The sequence below is a fragment of the Chiloscyllium plagiosum genome, chromosome 51, assembly GCF_004010195.1.
Source record: "Chiloscyllium plagiosum isolate BGI_BamShark_2017 chromosome 51, ASM401019v2, whole genome shotgun sequence".
NCBI classification, from domain to species: domain Eukaryota; kingdom Metazoa; phylum Chordata; class Chondrichthyes; order Orectolobiformes; family Hemiscylliidae; genus Chiloscyllium; species Chiloscyllium plagiosum.
The window spans coordinates 2,581,133-2,605,812 of NC_057760.1; the positions used below are offsets into that span (position 1 = coordinate 2,581,133).

General features: G+C 41.6%; 1 protein-coding gene across 6 annotated transcripts in view; it reads left to right on the forward strand.

Annotated features, from left to right (window-relative positions):
• The window catches only part of ash1l (ash1 (absent, small, or homeotic)-like (Drosophila)), a 217,194-nt gene that overhangs the window by 13,942 nt on the left and 178,572 nt on the right, over positions 1-24,680 (forward strand). For all 6 annotated transcript variants that reach the window (XM_043684018.1, XM_043684017.1, XM_043684014.1 and 3 more), the window contains one exon: positions 23,060-23,650. In XM_043684018.1, coding sequence (XP_043539953.1) covers positions 23,207-23,650 — 444 coding nt within the window. In that variant the 5' untranslated portion in view covers positions 23,060-23,206. The remainder of the gene's footprint in view (positions 1-23,059; positions 23,651-24,680) is intronic.

A 24,680-nucleotide genomic window follows, 5' to 3' on the forward strand; every position in this document is an offset into this window, starting at 1 on the left:
GGGTCCGGGGGGGAGGGGTGGGGTTTGAGAGCGGAGGTGTGGGATATGGATGAGATGCGTTGGAGGGCATCTTCAACCACGTGAGAAGGGAAATTGCGGTCTTAAAAGGAGGAGGCCATCTGGTGTGTTCTATGGTGGAACTCGTCCTCCTGGGAGGTGATGCGGCAGAGACTGACGAATTGGGAATGTGGGATAGCATTTTTGCAGGAGGCAGGGTGGGAAGAGGTGTAATCCAGGTAGCTGTGGGAGTCAGTGGGTTTGTAAAAAGAAATGTCAGCGTCAAGTCAGTCGTCATTGACGGAGGTGTCAGAGATGGTCCAGGTGAATTTAAGGTTGGGGTGGAATGTGTTGGTGAAGTTGATGAACTGCCGAACCTCCTCGTGGGAGCACGAGGTGGCGCTGAAGCAGTCATCAATGTAGCAGAGGAAGAGGTGGGGAGTGGTGCTGGCGTAACTACGGAAGATGGACTGTTCTTCATAGCCGACAAAGAGACTGGCATAGCTGGTGCCCACGGTTACCCCTTTGGTCTGGAGGAAGTGGGTGGATTCGAAGGAGAAATTGTTAAGGGTGAGTGGATAGTGTGTTGGCTCCAGCAATAAGTTGCTGCATTCCAAATGAGAGATCCTATGTAACATCACTGACTTCTGTGGCACTTGGAATTAAATGGTTTGATGGTTATTGGCACATCAGATGTGCCATATGGTGTAATGCTGTTCCACCTGTGGGTGCCTGGGGATGGAGATTGGTAATCACTTAATATGCAGCTTCTTTTAGTGGCAGACCATTCTATCGTCATGAACAAAACAATGTGGTGAGGAAGGTAATGAATTGAGTACAGTGTATTCTGTGAAATGTATATTAAATTCCTTTGTATTAACTCTTGGAACCTGTCCTTCATAGCGCTGCCAGGTTTTAGGGAGTTATTTTAATTTGGTCTGAGGATTTTAGATATTCAGAAAAGCCAGACTTCCAAAAATTTATGCATAGGCACTTTCAATGATCAATGTTGCATTTTTGTGGCTCCAGCAATTTCTACAGGGGCCTCTTGGCCATCATTCGTTTTGTATGAGGTTTGTTTTTGAGCTGCATTACTCAGTTTTATGTTGGTGTGGCAAAGGGTGATAGGAAACTATAAATTGGGTGCTATTGATCGGGGCTGTCTTAACTAGGTTGGATTTTCTCACTGGCTGAGGATTGCTTGATTTTCTTTCATTTATGTTTTAAGGTTTTTTTTAAAAATGTTGTTAATGTGTTTTTGATACTCTACATGTCAGTCTGATTAGATTCATTCAGGGGTTCTCAATGTAGCAGTGTTGATCTTGTGCTATTTTAAATTACTCTGGGGTGTCTGCTTTTAATTAAGAGAATAATGGAAAAGGCTTGGATTGTTGTGAAACATGTAATTGAGTTTCTCAACTGGAGTGCTCTATGTGCAGAATCAGTGGTTGAAAAGGAGATGAGATGTTCAACTGATGTGGAAGCTGTTGCAGATATGGTAGTGATCCTTAAGCTATTGGGCATAAGTGGCATCATAACTGACTGACCTCCTTAAACAGGGATCCATTACCCACTTGGAAATTTTTTCAATAAATGTTATATTTTGTCATAAAGTCTGTTGTGCTGTATGATAAAAGTCTGAATTAACTGCAGTGGATTCTGCTGTTTTAATAAATTTGATATTTATTTGTAATGCTCACACAGTCATTTGGGTCACAAATGCAGTAGTCCATTATAAAAGCACTTGGAAGACTATGACAGGATCAGACAGCATGATTTACAAAATGGAAATTATGCTTGGGAAATTATGCTTGACAAATATATACGAGTTTTTTGAGGATGTAACTATTAGATTTGATATGGGGGAGCCAGTGAATATGGATAACTTGTACTTTCAGAAAGCTTTTGATAAATTCCCACATTAGAAATTATCATGTAACACTAAAGGACAGTGTGTACTAACATGGTTAAGGAACTAGTTGGCAGACAGGTAACAGAAGGATTAAACAGATCTCTTTCTCAGTGGCAGACTGTGCCTAGTGAAGATCATTGCATAGACCCCAGCTATTCACTATATACCTGTGCATATTAATGATTTAGGTGAGGAAGCAATATGTAACTGGTCCAAGTTTGCAGATGACATAAAGCTGGGTGGGAGACTGAGCTGGGAGGAGGATGTAGAGATGCTTCTGTGTGATTTGGAATAAGATAAGTAAATTGGCAAATGTGTAGCAGGTTAAAGTATGATGTCAGGAAATGTGAAGGTATCCACTTTCGGTATCAAAAACAGGAGGATAGATTGGGAGGTGCAATGAAACTTGGGTATCCGCATACATTAATTGCTGAAAGTAAGTATACAGGTGTTGTAGGTGGTGAAGAAAACAAATGGTATTTTGACCTTTGTAGCAAGGGGTTTCAAGTACAGAAGCAAGAATGCCTTGGTGCAAATGTACGAAGTTAAAAATCAGACAACAGGTTATCGTCCAATAGGAGTGCTGCTCCTTTAGGTAGCTAGTGGGGCAGGATCATAGGACACAGAATTTTTAGCAAAAGATCAAAGTGCCATGCAGCTGATGCGACGTATTGAACAAACATAGATTAAATTGCCCGTAGTGTTAGCTGCAGGGGTAAACAGGGGAATGGGTCTGGGAGGGTGCGCTTCGGCGGGTCGGTGTGACTTATTGGGCCGAAGGGCATGTTTCCACACTGTAAGTAATCTAAATTGTAATCTAAAGACTTAACAGCGGTCTAGGTTTGTTCAATCCATTGCATCAGTTGTATGACACTTTGATATTTTGCTAAAGATTCTGTGTCCTATGATCCTGCCCCACTTGCTATCTGTTGAAAGAACAGCAGTCCGAAAGCTTGTACTTCAAATAAACCTGTTTGACTTTAACCTGGTGTTTGATTTTTAACTTTGTCCTCCCCAGTCCAACACCAGCACCTCTATATCAGGGCAATTGTACAAGGCCTGGGTGAGATCATGTCTGGAGTATTGTGTGTAGTTTCGGTCTTGTGCTATTGTCACTGGAGTTAAAGAATGAGGGTTTTCATAGAAACCTCTAAAATTCCAACAGGATTAGACACAGTAAAGCTAGGAAGAATGTTCCCAATGACCAGGAGTCTCAAACAATGGGTCACAGTCTAAGGAAATGGGGTAAGCCATTTAGGACTGAGATGAGGAGAAATTTCTTCATGTAGAAAGTGGTGAGCATGTGGAATTCTCAGCTACAGAAAGTTGTTGAGGTCAAAACATTGAATGTTTTCAAGAAGGAGTTGGTATAGTCCTTGGGATTAAAGATATTTGAGGATTTGGGAGAAAGTCAGAACAAACTGTATGGTCATGTTGAATGGTGGAGTAGACTCAAAAGGACTGAATGGCACACTCTTTTCTATGTTTCTAGTACAGGCTATTGAATCAGTTAGGATATGTTCTTGTGCTGTTGGGCCGGGCACTTCCTTGCTGGCAGCTGTTACTGGTTTCTATGGAGTTGGTCTTTTTCTTTTACACATTAGCTGAAAGCTATCATTTCTCTCTAACACTTAGTGATGTTTTACTGTGTTCATAGAAAATGTGTTAAGGACTCTGAGAATAATACCTCCTGGTTGACCCCTCTCAAACGCTACTGGGCAATTATATTGTGGAGTTGTGGAGGACTAGTGTATATAGCCCATTGAGTTGGATGCAGCTATTTCATTTCAAACAAACCTTCATTTTTCAAGGCCTTTACAGTAAAAGATGCAGGGTCTTTTGCAAGGTCATAGCACAATGTCTCATCATTCTTGTTTCCCAAGCTTATCTAAGTATTGGTTTATTATGCCATCTTAAGAAATGTGATGAACAGTAGTACTTCAATTTTTTGGGTTGGTCTGTATTCATTTTATTACATTGCCCTCATTGCCAGTTGAATTCTTTTAATTTTTCAGGTTATGCTGTTTAGAATGCTTATTTCAAATATGTTCTGTTCAGAACCAAGACTCTGAATTCAGCTTTTGAATGCTAGGGCTATTCATGTTCTTCTGACATTTTCCCCCTTTGCTATTTTGCTAGGTGTTAATGTATTTTGTTAGAATAGGAAGAATTAAAGATGTGAATTAAGCAATTGACATGTATCAGAGAGGGGACATTCTTCCCTGAACTGTGGAATGGGTTTGTCCATTGTTCAGGTATGTGGATTTTTTTCAAAGAAGTCAAGGTCGAAGTAAAGGCTATGGACACTATCCTTGAATCAATCTAAAGGCTTTTGGAAGTACATACTTGGAGTGTTAGCCTATAATTCTTGAGCAGAAACATTTCGTTGTGCTGATTCTGTTTCTTGCAACTCTCATTGTGAGGACCATTTCCCAGTAGCTCCCAGAGACATTAGTTCCCCGGTTGAATATGCTGATCCGACAGAGATTTTCTTGCACCTCCACACATGTCATCTACTTTGTCTATTGATTTCGCTGTGGCTTCCTCTACATTGAGGAGACAGGGTGCCAACTTGCAGAATGTTTCAGAGAGCATCTCGGGGGGACAAACACTAAACAACCCTACCGTCCTATGGCCGAACACTTCAACTTCCCCTCCCACTCCGCCAAGGACATGCAAGCCCTGGGCTGCCTCCACTGTCAAATTCCAGCCGCCTGATGCCTGGAGGAAGAATGTGTCATCTTCTGCCTTGGGACCCTCCATCAATTACTGTTTCATACGCTGTTGCATTGTTTTGGAACTTTGGAAAAAAAAAGTCAAAACAACAGCAATTTTAAAAGGGAGAAGAACAGATTAAGGTAGCACATGGTGAGGTCATTGCAACAGAGAGAGAGAACCTGCACAGTTACTGCCTTTGATATTTGAATTCTTGTATCGCTGGACATCTGAGTGCATCTGGGAAAATTATCAAACAGTGAAATTCACAACTGATCTTGGAGGAACTGTTGGGCGAAGTTCACAGCACAGAATCAGATAAGTTAATTGTTGTCTTAAGTGTATCCAACAGAGAATCTGCAGTAGTGAGTAGAGTAGGTTCTTTCTTGATTGTGTTTTTGGAGATATGTTCCTTGATTAAACTTGAAATATAAGCCATAACTATTTATTTAACCTGGGGCAGTGTTTGTAGGGGAATAAGACAGTGTTATTTTCTGAGTCTGTAGATTGTGAAGGAGCAAAAATGGCCTTTAATAGAGTGATGTGTACTTCTTGTCAGATGTGGGAGTTCAAAGAGAGTTTAAGGATTACTGCGAATTATATCTGCCATAAATGCTGCTGGCTGCGAATCTTATCAGATCGATTGGTTAGAGAGAATATTAGAAACAATGAGGAATTTGCAACAGCAACAGTATGTGATGAATGGCAGTTATAGGAACGGGGGCAAGTCTCAGAGTCACATAAATGGAGGAAAGGTAAGAGAGGTAGGCACCTAATGCAGAAATCTTTTGTGGATATACCCATTTCAAACAGGTATGCTTTTTTGGAAAATGTAGGGGGTGATGGATCCTCAGGGGAACGTAGCACGAACAGCCAAGTTTCTGGTATTGAGACTGGCTCTAATGCAACGAGGGGTACATCGGGTTCCAAGAGATCAATTGTGTTAGGGGATTCTCTAGTCCGAGGTACAGACAGACGTTTCTGTGGCCAGCAGAGAAAAAGCAGAACGGTGTGTTGTTTCCCTGGTGCTAGGATCAAGGATGTCTCAGAGAACGTGCAGAATGTTCTCACGGGGGAGAGGAGCCAGCAAGAGGTAATTGTCCACATTGGAACCAACGACATAGGAAGGGAAAAGGTTGAGATTCTGAAGGGAGATTAGAGAGTTATGGTATGTACTTCTTGTCAGATGTGGGAGTTCAAAGAGAGTTTAAGGGTTACTGCGAATTATATCTGCCATAAATGCTGCTGGCTGCGAATCTTATCAGATCGATTGGTTAGAGAGAATATTAGAAGCAATGAGGAATTTGCAACAGCAACAGTATGTGATGAATGGCAGTTATAGGAACGGGGGCAAGTCTCAGATAGAGTCACATAAATGGAGGAAAGGTAAGAGAGGTAGGCACCTAGTGCAGGAATCGTTTGTGGATATACCCATTTCAAACAGGTATGCTGTTTTGGAAAATGTAGGGGGTGATGGATCCTCAGAGGAACGTAGCACGAACAGCCAAGTTTCTGGTATTGAGACTGGCTCTAATGCAACGAGGGGTACATCGGGTTCCAAGAGATCAATTGTGTTAGGGGATTCTCTAGTCCGAGGTACAGACAGACGTTTCTGTGGCCAGCAGAGAAAAAGCAGAACGGTGTGTTGTTTCCCTGGTGCCAGGATCAAGGATGTCTCGGAGAAGGTGCAGAATGTTCTCACGGGGGAGAGGAGCCAGCAAGAGATAATTGTCCACATTGGAACCAACGACATAGGAAGGGAAAAGGTTGAGATTCTGAAGGGAGATTAGAGAGTTAGGCCGGAATTTAAAATCGAAGTCCTCGAGAATAGTAATATCTGGATTACTCCCAGTGCTATGAGCTAGTGAGGGCAGGAATAGGAGAATAGAGCAGATGAATGCATGGCTGAGGAGCTGGTGTATGGGAGAAGGATTCACATTTTTGGATCATTGGAATCTTTTTTGGGGTCGAAGTGACTTGCACAAGAAGGACGATTGCACCTAAATTGGAAGGGAACTAATATACTGGCAGGGAAATTTGCTAGAGCTGCTTGGGGGGATTTAAACTGTAAGGTTTTGGTGGAGGGGAGAGATAGTGAGGAAAGAGATCAAACTGGGACTGGGATATCATAGCAATTACAGAAACATGGCTCAAGGATGGGCAGGACTGGCAGCTTAATGTTCCAGGATACAAATCCTACAGGAAGGATAGAAAGGGAGGCAAGGGGGGAGGTGTGGCATTTTTGATAAGGGATAGCATTACAGCTGTGCTGAGGGAGGATATTCCCAGAAATACATCCAGGGAGGTTATTTGGGTGGAACTGAGAAATAAGAAATGGATGATAACCTTATTGGGATTGTACTGTAGACCCCCTAATAGTCATAGAGATGTACAGCATGGAAACCGACCCTTCGGTCCAACCCGTCCATGCTGACCAGATATCCCAACACCAACTAGTCCCACCTGCCAGCAACCGGCCCATATCCCTTCCTATTCATATACCCATCCAAATGGCTCTTAAATGTTGCAATTGTTAAAGAAATTGAGGGTTTGGTTAAGAAAAAGAAGGAAGCATATGGAAGATATAGACAGGATAGATCGAGTGAATCCTTCGACTATAAAGGAAGTAGCAGTATACTTAAGAGGGAAAACAGGAGGGCAAAAAGGGGACATGAGATAGCTTTGGCAAATAGAATTAAGGAGAATCTAAAGAGTTTTTACAATACATTATGGACAAAAGGGTAACTAGGGAGAGAATAGGGCCCCTCAAAGATCAGCAAGGCAGCCTTTGTGTGGAGCCACAGAAAATGGGGGATATACTAAATGAGTATTTTTCATCAGCATTTACTGTGGAAAAGGATATGGAAGATATAGACTGTAGGGAAATAGATGGTGGCATCTTGCAAAATGTCCAGATTACAGAGGAGGAAGTGCTGGATGTCTTGAAATGCATAAAAGCGGATAAATCCCCAGGACTTGATCAGGTGTACCCGAGAACTCTGTGGGAAGCTCGAGAAGTGATTGCTGGGCCTCTTGCTGAGATATTTGTATCATCGATAGTCACAGGTGAGGTGCCGGAAGACTGGAAGTGGGATAACATGGTGCCACCCTTTTTAAAAAGGGTGGTAAGGACAAGCCAGGGAACTATAGACCAGTGAGCCTGACGTCGATGGTGGGAAAGTTGTTGGAGGGAATCCTGTGGGACAGGGTGTACGTGTATTTGGAAAGGCAAGGACTGGGATAGTCAACATGGCTTTGTGTGTGGGAAATCATGTCTCACAAACTTGATTGAGTTTTTTGAAGAAGTAACAAAGAAGATTGACAAGGGCTGGACAGTCGATGTGATCAATATGGACTTCAGTAACGCATTCGACAAGGTTCCCCATGGGAGACTGGTTAGCAAGGTTAGATCTCATGGAATACAGGGAGAACTAGCCATTTGGATACAGAACTGGCTCAAAGGTAGAAGACAGAGGGTGGTGGTGGAGGATTGTTTTTCAGACTAAAGGCCTGTGACCAGTGGAGCGCCACAAGGATCGATGCTGGGTCCTCTACTTTTTGTCATTTACATAAATGATTTGGATGCGAGCATAAGAGGTGTTCATAGCTCCTTGAAAGTGGAGTTGCAGGTAGATAGGATAGTGAAGGCGGCGTTTGGTATGTCTTCCTTTATTGGTCAGAGTATTGAGTACAGGAGTTTGGAGGTCATTTTACGGCTGTACAGGACATTGGTTAAGCCACTGGTTGTACAGGACATTGGTTGCGTGCAATTCTGGTCTCCTCCTTATCGAAAGGATGTTGTGAAACTTGAAAGGGTTCAGAAAAGATTTACAAGGATGTTGCCAGGGTTGGAGGATTTGAGCTATAGGGAGAGGCTGACCAGGATGAGACTGTTTTCCCGGGAGCGTCGGAGGCTGAGAGGTGACCTTACAGAGGTTTACAAAATTATGAAGGGCATGGATAGGGTAAATAGGCTAAGTCTTTTCCCTGGGGTTGGAGAGTCCAGAACTAGAGGGCGTAGGTTTAGGGTGAGAGGGGAAAGAAATAAAAGATACCTAAGGGGCATCCTTTTCACTGAGAGGGTGGTACATGTATGGAATGAGCTGCCAGAGGATGTGGTGGAGGCTGGTACAATTGCAACATTTCAGAGCCATCTGGATGGGTATATGAATAGGAAGGGTTTGGAGGGATATGGGCTGGGTGCTGGCAGGTGGGACTAAATTGGGTTGGGATATCTGGCCGGCATGGACGGGTTGGACTGAAGGGTCTGTTTCTATGCTGTACATCTCTGACTCTAAACAGAATTAAAATGTTGTACTAGTATCTTCTGAATTAAAATACAGTAATTTCAATGTCAAAAGCCCTATATTGGTAAGTGATATAACTGTTAGATTGTATTTTTATATGTTAAAATATAATCTTCAACTTTCAGTAGTGTCTATTAGGGGCCTGCCAGTTGCTGTGTCCGGTCACTGTTGGGGCAGTGGCAGCCTCTTGGGGAATGCTGTTGGATTGTGGCTAGGGTAAGTGGTGGCTCTTGAAAGCTTCCTGGGGCCTGTAGGTGGGATCGCCCTGGTGCAGACCTTGGGTAGTGTTGTGTGGAACAGGGAGAAGCTGCAAGTCTGAGAAAGGGAAAAGGTCACAGAAATGAAGTAATTCAGATCAGGTAAAAGTCAAGACGTCACACAACAGCAGGTTATAGTCTAGCAGGTTTATTTGAAATCACAAGCTTTTGCAGCATAGCTCCTTTGTTCGGTGAAGTCTTACAGCCCCTTCGTCAGGTGAAGGGGCTATGCTCCATAGACATGCGATTTCTATGTGTGTTGTGTGTGACTTCTGACTTTGCCCATCCCAGTCCAACACAGGCACCATCGGGAGGTGTAGTGCAGTTAACAAAATTAAAACAAATATTGCAATGCTAAGTATGGTTTCTGATCTTAATAACATTAAAACAATGCTAAATGAGCAGCATGCACTAAGTGGAGTGTGAGATGAAGTTTTGGCTCTGAGGCAGCAGTGGCCACTGTGGAGTTGTGCTTGAGTTACAACAGCTATGTTCCTGCTCTATCAGTACCCTCCTACCTTGTGATAAAAGCTTTAAGTTGTGAAAAAGTTTGGAAAGCCCATCAATGTTTGAGGAAATATTACTCCCTCTGTATCTTCAAATAGATTCGTAGATGGTCACTTATCACTACTGACATCCAACTCTGATCACTGAGACCACCTATACCAGGTTAACTTGAGGACTTCCTGACAGGCTCAGTTAACATTGTACTTAAGGAATGAGCATTACCTACCTCTTCATTTACATAGATTGTTCTGTACAGCCACTCGTACAAGCCAGTACCTGATTCATGCAGATGTTCTGTACACAGTTGGTGAAGGAAAAAGGCCCAGGTCTGTGATATTTGTTGATTGGATATAACTGGATGTGTTTTTTTTAAAACAAGTCAGGTGATTGTTGTCAGCAGGCATGCAAGCTTTTCCTTGGAGTTTCTGTAGGAGACTCAAATCTCCTGTTTTGGAGGAAGAAAACATGGAAACTTTTTGCACTTGTTTTGCTTCTGATCCAGCTAACAGTAAGCTATTTCTCTTTTATCTACTCAAAGATCTGAAGATAAAGCTGTTGATATGTCTAATTTTGAATAATGTACTACATGATTCATGCAACTGCAGAATGTGACAGTGCAATTATTTGGTGGTGACCTTTTTAACTGAGCCACGTAATCGAATCCCAGTCCTTTTGGCCTCCCCAGATATTGTAATATTCCTTCTTTCAAATCTAAATGGTATTCATGGGCTCTGTTTGAGCAGTAACAAGGAATTCAAATCAACCACAGTTTATTCTGATTAAGCTTCAAGTTAATTTGTAATGATTTAAAACTACCGAATTAAAAACAATATTAATAGTTTTAATGAAATTTTCGTTCCAGAGAATAGTTGTCAGTGACATAACCAGCACCTAGTAACATCCTGAATTTACCCTCCAGCACGCATGGTGACTCGACTTCTTGAATTGATGCAGCCTGCAGGGTGAAGGTGCTGCCACAGTTATCTTGGGAGTTTCAGACGCCCTGTTACAAACTTGAAGTTCTGAATTCAGTCACCTGACAACCTGGATAACAAGTAGTTTATATTTTTTAAAAATTACAAGCCTCCAAGTCTATCCCAGAAGACCACTCATTAGCACTGAATCACCCAGTGAATATGTCCTCACGTTTACCATTCCAGTCAACAAAAGAAAAATTTCTAACTCATGTCAGTTAAAAGAACCCAAGGGTTGTCCAGACATCACACTGATATCTATAACATCTTATCACACCCTCAGTATCCCAAAGAATCTAGCAAATTGCAAAATGATATATTCAGCATGATGCTACCAGTTTTAAAGTTTCAGAATAACTTGTTAAAAATCGCTTAAGAGTCCCGGTGTGCTTCTGATGAATTCTTTGTTTTAGTTTTATGTAAGATAGAAATTCACACTGGGATAGTAACCTTTTGTTTTGAATGTAACTATTGAAATTCACCGCAAAATAGTGTGAATGTTTGCAAGGCAGATAGTGATTCTGTGTTGGGGTTTTCCATCTGTGGTTTCACCATGAATCAACTGAATAACTGAGAATTTGTTTTGCTTTTGCTGATGTGAATGTAGAACAATGAGTCTTCAAGTAAAAGCATGCTGATTACTTCTCAGATAACACAGATAAGTTCAGCATATTTCTTACAAATAAAATTGAATAACGTTTGAAAATTTGACACCCACCCTCCTCCTGTATGTTCTCGACTACTTTCATGTATTCCCTCTCTCTCGTTTTGTCTTTTTCCTGTTTGCTCCAGACTATTTTGTGCACATTTGCCCATCCTTTCTCATTTCAACAACTCACTGTGACAAATCTTGATGTTTTAACTTGCTGACTTATCCTTGAGCATCCTGGGCAAGGTTTGGTGACAAGGCAAACATGAGTTGCATGGAGATCTGAATTAAGCCTTTGCTGATCTCCGTCTCATGACTGCTAGTAAATAATTGTGCTTGAAGTTCAGCAGTCTATCACATTGGTTGGCGCCTTTCAAAGGAATGCTGCGATGAGGTGCTTTGTCTTTCGATGGACCAGTTATGTTGATGTGAGAGGAGATGGCTACTCATGAGTACTTGGATTGTCCTGTGTAGGTGTTGGCTGAGGACAGGATTGGACTTGTGATAGCTCCCACCACCACCACCTGAATTTGATTCGATTTTATTGTAGTCACATCTACCTAAGTAGAGTTAAGGTTTTTGCAAGCAGTACAGGCAGGTCATAGCATACAAGGACAGAAGATGATAGGGAGCTTAGAGTGAGGCATACAAGGTTACTGCTGCATCATAGGTGCACAAAGCAAGGTCAGCATTATTTGAAGATAGAGGTCCATTCAGCAGTCTAACAATAGCAGGGAAAAAACTGCTCTTGAACCTGTTGGTGCATGTGTTCAAGTTTATGTATTTTCTGTCTGATGGGAGAGGTTGGAAGAGAGCATGACTGGAGTTGGGGGGCTCTGATGTTGGCAGCCTTTCCGCAGCAACAAGAAGTCAATGGGTGGGAGGTTGGCTTCAGTGATGGTCTGGGCTGTGCACACAACTTTCTGTAGTTTCCTACAGTCCTAGGTCTCTGACCCATGCCTAACTTGTTGAATAGATGCAAGCAATGCTAATAATGGAACAATCATTGGGGAGGTGGTGAGGAGGGGGTGGATAAACTGGTGAAAGTAGAATTATGTTTTGTTTAATCAACTTTATATATGTGCTCAAGTATTTGTGTACAATCACCTATGGGAATCTTGTGATAGAATTGTATTTGGCCCAGAGTTTTACTTAAAACCTGTGACTGTTACAGCTGTCAACTGTACAGCATTACAAATGTTGGTGATGGATTAGGAGTAGATTATAGTATGTTCAGTGGTACTGGCTTTAGCTGCATTTTACAAAGTCCATGATGGAGCTTGCCCAGCTGTTAATCTTTATCTTTCTAACTTGGAAAAAAAAATAATTATTTCTAGGTGGAACTGTACTGATGGCTCTTGGAAGAAATTAATCAATTTCTTTAACTTAATTAAGCAGATTTTGCAGGTCTGGGACCTCCCAGCAAAAGTAAATTTAGTTGGATTTTTATTTTCCAGTTCTACTGCACGTTTATAGCTTTAAAATGCCTGTCATTCCAATTGTTCCTTCAATCACCAATTGAAGAGCTTGACACTAAATGATAAGCCAAGTTCAAAATTGTTCTTTGTGTTAGGTATCTTTTGGCTAGCTTTGGATCTTAGCTTCACGTGTTCTTCAATGCAGGTAATTCATAAAATGCAATCCCCTCAGCAATTGTAAATGCTTTACAGCATCTTAAACATAGTTCCTGAAGTCCTGGCACTTTGGATTCTTAAGTGTTAGCTTACAAGGGGTGTTGTCAGGGTTGGGGGATTTGAGCTATTGGGAAAGGCTTAATAGGCTGGGGCTGTTTTCCATGGAGCATCAGAGGCTGAGGGGGTGACCTTATCGAGGTTTATAAAATCATTGGGGACATGAATAGGATAAATAGACAAGGTCTTTTCCCTGGGGTGGGGGAGTCCAGAACTAGAGAACATAGGTTTAGGGTGAGAGGGGAAAGATTTAAAAGAGACATAAGGGGCACCTTTTTCACACAGAGGGTGGTGCGTGTATGGAATGAGCTGCCAGAGCAATTGGTGGAGGCTGGTACAATTACAGCATTTCAAGGGCATGTGGATGGGTATATGAATAAAAGGGGTTTGGAGGCACATGGGCCAAGTGCTGGCAAATGGGGCTAAATTAGGTTAGGTTATCTAGTTGAAGGGTCTGTTTCCATGCTGTACATCTCTATGACTAAGTCCTTTTTGCCTGTCTGTAACAAGTAGTGTTTTCTTGAATAAATTTGTATGGACTTTCTGAATTTTTTTTTGTCTCACCAAATTTTCTAATACAATGGATGCTCTTTATCAAGTTCTAATGTTGTCCTTCATAGAGAGTAGGGGATTACAGATATGTGCCCATTGTACTTCAAGGGGCATATGCCTCTACTGTTGTAGTAATTGCTTGAGGCAAATCCTCCTCTTACTGTCACTCAATGACTTTACCATAATTGCATTGCATACGAGCCTTTAGTGTCGGTCTTGGGTTAGATTTTGAATCTGTGCCTATCTTCTATAAATTGTTTTATTATGGTTACATAATTGCAAACCTGCAGTTTTGCTATTTGAATGCAAAGAGCTGGATTTGGTAATGTTGACTTTGACTGCCAACTTGAGAACACCATGACTCCCAGAATCTGTTGTTTGGTCTAAGCTACCCTTGTGCCAATGTGGTTTATTAGTGCATGGCAGTCTTGATTGAATTAACTCCAGTTTCTCCCACTGTCATAATTTCATGCTAGTGTGTTATAGTTTGGAATATTTTGGCAAGCGCAACTTCAGTAGTTAAATAACATTTCCGTATTCTTTATTTCCATTCGATCTTTAATGTAAATTTTCTAAGTCAACATTAGACTTCACTGAAATAGCTTCCCAAAACCTTGTTGCAGAAGAGCAGAATTGTATGGTTAATTGATTTATTGGTTCTGAAATATTTAGCTTATCAGTGTTGGCCTTGTTAAAGCTATGGTTAGAGGGTGAACTTTCTTTGTACTTCAGATAATCTGAGGAAACACCCAACAGGACAGATTGGGTGCTTTAAACTGTAAAGCACAGAGTACATGGGACATTTTGAGTTTATGGCATGAAGGATGAGCGATCAGTTTTTGTCTTTGAGTGCTGAGAGTAACTTGAAATGAAGAATTGTGATTAAGAACCTGATTAGCAAGAATTTTTCATGAAATGACAACACTAAAACTGTCATAGTCATAATAGCACAGAAACGCACCCTTTTACCCCAACTCGTCCACGCCAACCAAACTTCCCAAACAAAACTAGCCCCACTTTGTAATTTAATATAACCACTTTTACTGTCAATTAGTTTAACATCTGTAAACTTACTATCTATGCTTCCTAAATTCTTGATTCGGAGATGCCGGTGTTGGATTGGGGTGTACAAAGTTAAAAATCTCACAACACCAGGTTATAGTCCAACAGGTTTAATTGGAAGCACACTAGCTTTCGGAGCGACGCTCCTTCATCAGGTGATTCCTAAATTCTTATTCAAATTGTTTATATAAATGACAGACAACAGTGGACGCAGCACTGATCCCACAGAATGTTGCTTGTTGGAAGTCTTGCAGAATTGCCCCATGTCTTAATTATACTGCTCTTATTGTCTAAGTATCTTGTGATACCATTCAGGATATTTGGAGGGTGGAGAAATTTGACTGGGAATGTGATTTGTGTTGTAGATTCCAGGATTTCAGTAAGGGATTCTTGAGCTGTGTGCAGCTAATGAAGTAAGTGAAATGTAATAAATACGTTAGCAACTTGGAGTTTTAAAAAAGTACTTAACCTACCCAACTACTTTCTTTTGCTTTGGAGATTGAGTCCTATAACACATGTAATTTGTAATGATGAATGAAGGCAAAGACTTCTAGTTTGTTGTCTGCACTAGCAAAGTCCATTTGGAATCTACTTTATTTGAATGAACTAATTCTATAACATGAAGGGGATGGAGTACTCGACAGCCTTGATTCCTGGAGTTGCTTTATTATTGGGAAGGTGAAGAAAGTCTGCAGACCTTTTTTTTTTAATAAAAAGGTTGTCAGTTCTCCAGAGTAACTGAAATACAATAGTACCAGCTGTAAATAGCAAATTAGTGAGGACATTTGATGTCCAGACTGCTGATTGGAGGTTCAGGACTGCAGCATTTTAACCTCTGGTCAGGCTCTCTGTTGAATGTTCCAATTTTAGATTGCTTTGTTAAAGGCTTTAACAAAGTCTGAATAAGTGGCTCGTCCATTACCCCGCCTCAATTTTGCGTCCGCACTTCCCTACATGTTCAACTTGTATAACTGCATTACTGACCGCCAAGAAGTATTCTGTACACTAAATCGAAGGTTGAAGATAAATACACCTTCTGCTTGCTTGCCACATTTATTATTAGTCAGCTGAAAGTTGGTCGTGTTTTGACAACCAGTTATGTTTCCAGAACGTAGTATATCCATAATTTTATTTATTTATTCCACTTATTTATACAGGGTGAAAGCAGGTTGCATCATAACATTGCACAATTCTTCAAATCCTGACAGTGTGACTTTTCTCATGTATAAGGTAGACCTGCAGCAAGGTCTTGCATTTTGTCTTCCATTCAAGAATATTGCTGACCAACAAAAGTTTTCAAGCTGATTCTTTCTTTTGCTGGCTTCTCATCAGGTCTTGCTCAAGCATCATTTTGTTTCAAACAATGCACCCCCCCCCCCCCCCCCCCCGCCCAGCTTCCCACGATGCAGAGGAAATCTTTCCCCTCATCCTGTTTCAAATTTTAGTTCTTTTTCTGAAGACCCTAATTTGCGATATAGTCTCTATCGATTGGCGGTTCGTCATTTATACGTGGATAATTTAGGTGAATATTGGCAGGATATTTAAATAGGGTAGGGAACTTCAAAGCTAGAGGGCATAAGTTTAAGGTGAGAGAAAGATTTCAAATGGACCTGAGGGGCAACCTTCTCACACACAGGGTGATTAATATGTGAAATGAACTGCCAGAGGAAATGGTAGAATCATAGTTGTACAGCATCGGAGCAAACTCCTCGGTCCATACAACTATGTTCCCAAACTAAACTAGTCCCATCTGCTGCATTTGGTCCATATCCCTCTAAACTTTACTATTCGTCAGCTCATCCAAATGTCTTTTAAATGTTCTGTGTGTACCTGCATCCACCACTTTCTCTGGCAGTTCATTCCACACATGAAACTCTCTGCTCCTCATTTTCCTTGTTAAATCTTTTTCCACTCACCTTAAATATGTGCCCCCTTGTTTTAAAACTACCAACCCTAGGGGAAAGATGCTCATCTATGCCCCTCATGATTTTATAAATCACTATAAGGTCCACCCCTCCACCACCTTTGCTCCAGTGAAAGAAAAATAACAATCTTGCGAGTCTGTTTTTATATCTCAAACCCTCCAGTCCTGGCAACATCCTGGTTAGTTGTTTCTGAGCCCTCTCCAGTTTAATAATATATTTGCTATAACAGGGCGACCAGAACTGCACACAATACCTCAGAAGAGACCTCACAATATCCCTCAACACGACATGCCAATTCTTATACTCAGTGGTCTAAGCTATGAAGGCAACTGTGCCAAATGCCTTCTAAACCACCCTATCTACCTGTGAGGCAAATTTCAAACCTCTAGGTCTCTGTTGGACTGTACTACTCGGGGCCTTCCCCCAAATTGTAGAATTAATCTGAGAGCCCATTGTTTGCATTACCAAAATGCAATATCTTGCATTTATCCAAATTGAACTCCGTGTGCTGCTACTCAGCCCATTTACCCAATTCATCATGATCTCTTTGTAATCTTAGATAACCTTCTTCACTGTCTATTAAACCATCAATTTTGATATCAACTGCAAACTTATTGACCATGCCTCTTATATTCTCATCCAAATCATTTATATAAATGACAAACAAAGGCAGGCCCAATACTGATCCCCAAGGAGCACCACTAGTAACAGGCCTCCAGTCCGATAAAACACTCTCCACCCTCGTCCTTTCTTTCCTACCATAAAGCCATTTTGTAACCAGTTGGTAAGCTTGACCTGAATCCCATGCAATTGAACTTTACTAATTAGTCTACCATGAGGAACCTTGCCAAAGGCTTTTACTAATATACAAATAAGCAATGTCTACCACTCTGCCCTCGTGAGTCGTTTGGTTACTTCATCAGAAAAACTCAATCAAGTTTGTGAGACACTATTTTCCTTCCACAGAGCTAAGCTGATATTCCGAATTGATCCTTGCCTCTCCAAATGCATGTAAATCCTATCTTTGAGTCACCTCCAACAACTTATCCACCATCGATGTAGATGCAGGTACAGTTAAACATTTAAAAAGCATTAAGAAAGTTCTATGAATAGGCAAGTTTTAGCGGGATATGGGCCAAATGCAGACAACCGGGGCTAGTTTAGTTTGGTAAATCTGGTTGGCTTAGATGAGTTGGGCTGAAGGGCTTGTTTCCATGCTATATGATGCCAATCCTTTCACCAGTGCCCACATATGCACCATCAAGCACAAATTCTCCAGCTATTGAAAAGCTATTGTAATTCCCAATGCCATGTTAGTTAAGATCAGACAAGTTGTTCTAACGATTGACGACTATCGTGGTCTGTAGGGCCCAGTACCATACTGGGCAGACAGTGAGGCAGGAAATGTTTTTATAAAGCCAATTTGCAGATTTCTTTTTTAAACTTACAGCTAGACATCACTTTTTTTTTAAAAGAAAAAGTAATGAGAAAACAAACAGAAGAGCTTTCACTTATGCTGTGTCCCGAGTGCTTCGTAATGAGCTGATTACCTTTGAAAATCCTAGCCAGTAGCGTTTAGGTCATTGTGACAGTCAGTTGGACACTTCATCGCCATTTGGGTCATTTTATTGTGATTTATAAGAGTCCTTCAGTTGATGTTTAACCCCTATTAGTATATATTGGTCATATCTAGCTTCTTAAGATTAGGTTCCCTACAGTGTGGAAACAGGCCCTTCAGCCCAACAAGTCCACACCAACCCTCCGAAGAGTCACCCATCCAGACCCATTTCCCTCAGACTAAAGCACCTAACACTATGGGCAATTTAGCATGGCCAATTCGCCTGACCTGCACATCTTTGGACTGTGGGAGGAAACCGGAGCACCCGGAGGACACCCACGCAGACACTGCAAACTCCACACAGAGAGTCACCCGAGGCCAGAATCGAACCTGGGACCCTGGTGCTGTGAGGCAACAGTGCTAGCCACCGTGTCGCCCAAGATCTTGAGTAGGTGACTACACTGCTATACTCAGTTGTGGTAGGCTTTTAAGGAAAGAAAGCAACTTGCAATCTTTGTTTTTATTACATTTATTTTGTATCTGCTGGAAATCTGAAACAAAAAACAAAGTGCTGGAGAAACTCTGGTCATTGGACTTAATGTTACCTCCGTTCTTGACACTACAGGTGCTACCAGATCTGCTGAGTTTCTCCCACCTTTGTGTTTGCATTTATAATGTACCTTCTGCAACTTCGAGAGAATCCAAAGCCACTGAATAAAATGTTGCAATCTAGGGGAACTTAATAGATTTCTCCCAAACATATGAGAGAATGACAAAGATAATCAAATTTAGCGAGCTTCAGGAATATTAGTTTTGACACCAGAAGAACTCCTTGCTACCAGTAGAACTCCCATGACATTATTTAAAAGCTGAATTAAGAGGGTAGGTAAGGATGGTGAATGATCTGATGTAGAATACATTGTGGTTTCTGCCCAATGTATTGAAAAAGAGGATTTTCATTTTTGATGGGTAATGGATGACGTGTGTTGCTGGTCTGCTATTGTGAAGTTTTTCACTTTGGTAGGGAAAAAGCCAATGACAGACTATTATTTAAATGGTTATAGATGGGCAAATGCTAAATGTGCAAAGGGGCCTGGGTGTTCTTGTACGTCAGATGCTGCATGCAACTTTCCAGGTGCAGCAAGCAGTTAGCTTGTTGGCCTTCAATGCAACTATGTTTGAGTACAACTCAAATGATGTCTTGCTGCAGCTGTGGAGGGCTTTGGTGAAACCATTGTTGGAGTACTGTGCAGGCTTATTCTGCTTACCTAATAAAAGACACAATTATCATGGAGTGCAGTGATGGTTCAGCAGACTGATTCCTGGGATGGCAAGTTTGTCTGAAGAGAGGTTAGGTTAACTGGGCCTCTATTCACTGTTAAACGATGGGGAGAGAGGATAGTGTTCAAAATTACAAAATTCTGACAGGAAAATTATTCAAGAGGCTGAAGTGTAATTCCTTTTCACTTTGCATCCCTCCAAGGCATTGATATATTTAATTCAGAGCTGCTTAAACATTTTCCCACTGGGACACCATGTAGAGCCTTGAAAATTGTTCTTTCTGTCAGAATTTGGTGGGGCTGGGTGATCTTTGAGTCAGAAGAGTGGTAGAGCTATGTGGTGACCATTGTGACCTGTGAACTCTCAACCCCTCAAACCTTGCATTTATTGATATTTGCGACAGCTTTTTAGGCATTTCTTTATAACCTTTTATATGATCCTAAATACTATTGTCAGCCATGGCTGACTGACTTTTTCTTTGAGTTTTGCATGTTGAACGAATAGGACATTGTCTGTGGACAGTTGTGCCTTTTAATGTATTTCCCCAATCTATGTCAACCAATTTGAGCCTCATGCCTTCATAATTTCCTTATTCAAATTTCACACCCATGCTCTAGATTGAACTGTCTCACTTTCAGACGTTAATGTAAACTTCTATCATATTGTGGTCACTCATTCCTAAAGGTTCTTTTAAAAACAAGATTACTGTCAAGTTGTTTTTCATTAGGTATGTAAAAAAGACAACTATTTGGCTAAAATGTGTCTGAGTCTGTTATAGACAGAGTCAGCAAAATTATAAAGGAAATGGGGAAATGGCAGAGACGTTAAATGATTTAATTTTCTGTTTCCACTGAGGAAGATACAAGTAATCTCCCCAAACTAGAGGTGTAAGTGACTTGGGAAAATGAGGTGGTTGAGGGAAATTTGTTTGAGTGAGAAGATTGTACTAGAGAAATTAATGGAGTTGAAAGGTGATTAAATCCTCAAACCTGATATTCTGCACCCCAAATGTTGAAAGAGTTGTATACTGAGATAGTTGATGCATTGATGATTATCTTCCAAAATTCTATTGATTCTGGAATGATTTTGAAAGGTAGCAGTGTTACCCTAAAAAAAAAGCTCAAAGGTGTTATATAATATAACTATGATCTGTTAGTCAGCAAATAGGGAATCATGTTTGAAGATGTTAGTTACATCTTCAAAAGCCTCCCAACAAAGTTGATAAAGGGGAGCCAACGGACGTTGTATATTTAGATTTTCAAAAGGCTTTCGATAAATCATTTCATGAGATAAGTTAGAAAGATTAAAGCACCTAGGAGGCAGAGACCGCAATTTCCCTTCCCACGTGGTTAAAAATGCCCTCCAACGCATCTCGTCCACATCCCGCACCTCCGCCCTGAGACCCCACCCCTCCAACCATAACAAGGACTGAAACCCCCTGGTGCTCACCTCCAAACAGACCCCACCACCAGGGATATATTTCCCTCCCCACCCCTTTCCGCCTTCCGCAAAGACTGTTCCCTCCATGACTACCTGGTCAGGTCCACGGCCCCCCAACAACCCACCCTCCCATCCTGGCACCTTCCTCTATCACCGCAGGAATTGCAAAACCTGTGCCCACACCACCTCCCTCACCTTCATCCAAGGCCCTAAAGGAGCCTTCTACATCCACCAATATCATTTATTGTATCCGTCGCTCCCGATGCGGTCTCCTCTACATTGGGGAGACCGGACGCCTCCTTGCAGATGGCTTTAGGGAACATCTCTGGGACACCCACGCCAATCAATCACACCGCCCTGTGGCCCAACATTTCAACTTCCCCTCCCACTCTGCCGAGGCCATGGAGGTCCTGGGCCTCCTTCTTCATCCTCAACCCCACTCACCTACTGTAATCTATGCTACTTTCTCCCCAGCCCCAACCTCCTCTCATTTATCTCTCCACCCTTCAGGCATTCTGCCTGTATTCCTGATGAAGGGCTTTTGCCCGAAACGTCGATTTTCCTGCTCCTCGGATGCTGCCTGAACTGCTATGCTTTTGCAGCACCACTCTAATCCAGAATCTGGTTTCCAGCATCTGCAGTCATTGTTTTTACTTAGTGTGGAAGATCAGCAGGATCTTGGGGTACATGTATAGAAAATCCTCAAGGTTGCCACACAAGTTGGTAGGGTTGTTAAGGTGGTGTATGGTGTTTTGGCTTTCATTAACAGAGGGATTGAGTTTAAGAGATGTGAAGTTTTGCTGCAACTCTATGAAACCCTAGTTAGACCACACTTGGAATATTATGTTCAGTTCTGGTCATCTAATATTAGGAAAGAGGCAGATGCTATAAAGAGGGTACAGAAGGGTACCAGGATGCTACCTGAATTGGAGGGTTGTCTTTTGAAGGGTTGAGTGAGCACGGGCTTTTCATACTGAAGAGAAGGAAGGAAGAGAGGTGATTTGCTAGAGTTGTACAAGGTAATGAGAGGCATAGCTAGAGTAGATAGCCAGAGACTTTGCCCCAAGGCAGAAGTGGCTGTCACAAGGGGGCATAATTGTAAGGTGATTGGAGGAAGGTTTGCTGGAGGTATCAGAGGTAGGTTCCTTATGCAGAGTGTGGTGGGTGCGAGGAATGCACTGCCAGCGATGGTAGTAGAGTCAGAGACATGTAAGCAACTGCGCGACAAGCACATGGATGGGAGTAAATGGAGGTGTGTGTAGGTTGGGTTGATCTTGGATTAAGAGAAAAGTTCAGCACAACATCATGGGCCAAAGGGCCTGGCCTGTGCTGTACTGTTCTATGTTCGAAATGGTAAGAGGTTGGAAAGTGAAAGCATACAAAGGGACCAATGTATCCTCCTCAATAAGTCACTGAAGGCTAACATGCAGGTTCTGCAAACTATTCGGAAGCCTGATGGAATGTTAGCCTTTATTGCAAGAAGATTTGAGTGCAGGAGTAATCAAGTCTTGCTTCAGTTGTATAAGAGCTTGGTTTGACCACATCAGGAATATTGTGTAGTTTTGGACCACTTCACTCAGGAATGATGTTATGGCATAGTTGGAGCATATCAAATGTTCACCAGACTTAACACTGAGATAGCAGGACAGTCCTGTGAAGGGAAGTTCGGTACATTGAGACTATATCTCTAAAGTTTTGAAGCATGAGAGGTGATCTTGTTGAAACACTTTTATACAAGGTAGATACAGGTAGGATGTTTACCATAATTGGAGAGTATAGAACACAATGTACAATGTAAACATTTAAGGGAAATAACTCAGACTCTAGATTAATTTTTGTTTTTACTCAGGGTTGTGAACCAAAGGGCTGTGGAAGCTCAGTCTTAAGGGAGCAAATGATAGATTTCTGGTTACCAGTGATCTAGGGTTATGGGGGTGGGCTGGTTAAATGGCACTGAAATGTTTGATCAGCCATGATTTTATTGAGTCTAGATGGGCTGAATGGCTAATCCCATTCCTATGTGAATTTGCATAGAAATCATCTTGAATCATGAAATGAGATATTGTTTCCAGGAAAAAAATTCATTAGGTGAGAAATGGGAGCCTGAAGAAAAAGCTGGCATGTCCTGGTATTTGTCACCTGACCTAGAATTGCTTGATATTAATGATGGGGGGAAACCCAGAGGGAAGCTGATTCCTAATTAGTGCTGACTTTGTTTCTCTTCTTTTACAGTGACTGTGATGCTGCATTTCAACTGGGAGCAATAACCAAGCAGCTTGTGTAGCATCAGTGTTCTGCTACAGAAAGCAGCAATCTGAAGGCACGGGTGGCTCTTTGTAACAATCCTTGCCAAACTGGTAAGGAGTGGGAAGTTGCATAATGGAGCAAAGAAATACCTTATTAGGATCTTTAAACCAGCCTTTGAGCATTGATGCAGAGGGCAACCCTGGAAAAAATACTCCAACTAATTGCAACAACAAAGTTGTTGGCAGGAGAGAGGGAGAGATAGATGGAGGTGCTTTGGAGGAAGAAGATGGTACGAATTGGAAGCAAGAGGGGGGAAAAGCTGCTGACTCGGGGCAAGAACTGGATCCACCAAACTCTGACCAGCAGCAATTCTCTGTCAAGGAGACAAATTTTGCAGAAGGCAGCCTGAAACTCAAAATTGGGTTGCAGCCCAAGAGAACTAAGAAACCCCCCAAAAACCTGGAGAATTACGTTTGTCGGCCTGCTATTAAAACAACCATCAAGCACTCACGGAACAAAATTTCCAGAAGTGGGAAAAGCACCGAGGAGAGAGAGGAAGAAAATGAGCTGAAACGGGTAAGGTCCCCACCATAACTAATAAGACGCAATATCCGGTTGACTGTTTGTAATAAGTTTTTGATTTATTTCATCTTTTCTCTTGGAGCTTGCTTATCTGCCTGCAGGTTTGATTGGTTGAGTGAAACCCTTCTTTCAACTCTTAATTTTGAGCAATCTGGTTAATGTAATATCTTGAACTCTGAACCAGGAAATAATAACCCTTGGGCTTGAAACAGAATGTCTTTACTCCAAAGTCAAATGACACCTTACGACTGTACTAGTGTTATCCAGTCTTCAGGTGTTCAGTGTCTTCATCCCTCAAAAACACAGCTACTGCCACAGAAATTTTCCTCTAGCTATTTTGCCACCCAAACCCAGTGTCTTTGGTTGTTTGAGTGATATCTGAACATTGTACATACATCACAACCAACCTATTGCTTCCTTTTTTTTCAAAACTTTGGACTAAAATAAAATCGCTCCAGAGTATCAAAATGGCATTGCCCAAATCTTGACATTTCCCAGGATTTGAATAAGGTCTTTTAGATAGCTAGAACTAATATACCCTCTATTACAAAATTGTGGCCATTTTTGTTTCTAACTTAAGATGTGCTTTTCTGATGGATTAATTTAAATTTGGAGGTTACATTAAAGTAGCAAAGGTATTTTAACAACAAATGCTGGAGATCACAGTGGGTCAGGCAGCATTCAGGAAGACAGAGCAAGCTAACATTTCAATTCCAGATCTCTGAAGAGTCATCTAGACTCAAACATGAGCTTGCGCTCTCTCCCTGAATGCTGTCTGACCTGCTGTGATCTCCAGCATTGTTGTTTTCAGTACAGATTTCAGCTTCTACAGCTACTATCAAAGGTATCTTCGCTCTTATGATAGAAAACACTCCTGGAAATGCCAAGTATCCTAAGCGCTTGAAGGAGAGGAGACTGATTAACGATTTTTATGAAGAGTTCAAAACATAAACCTGAAAAGTCAGCAATGTATTTTCAGCTGAAAATAATTACTTCAGAATTGCAAGGTTACTTTGGCTGCTTG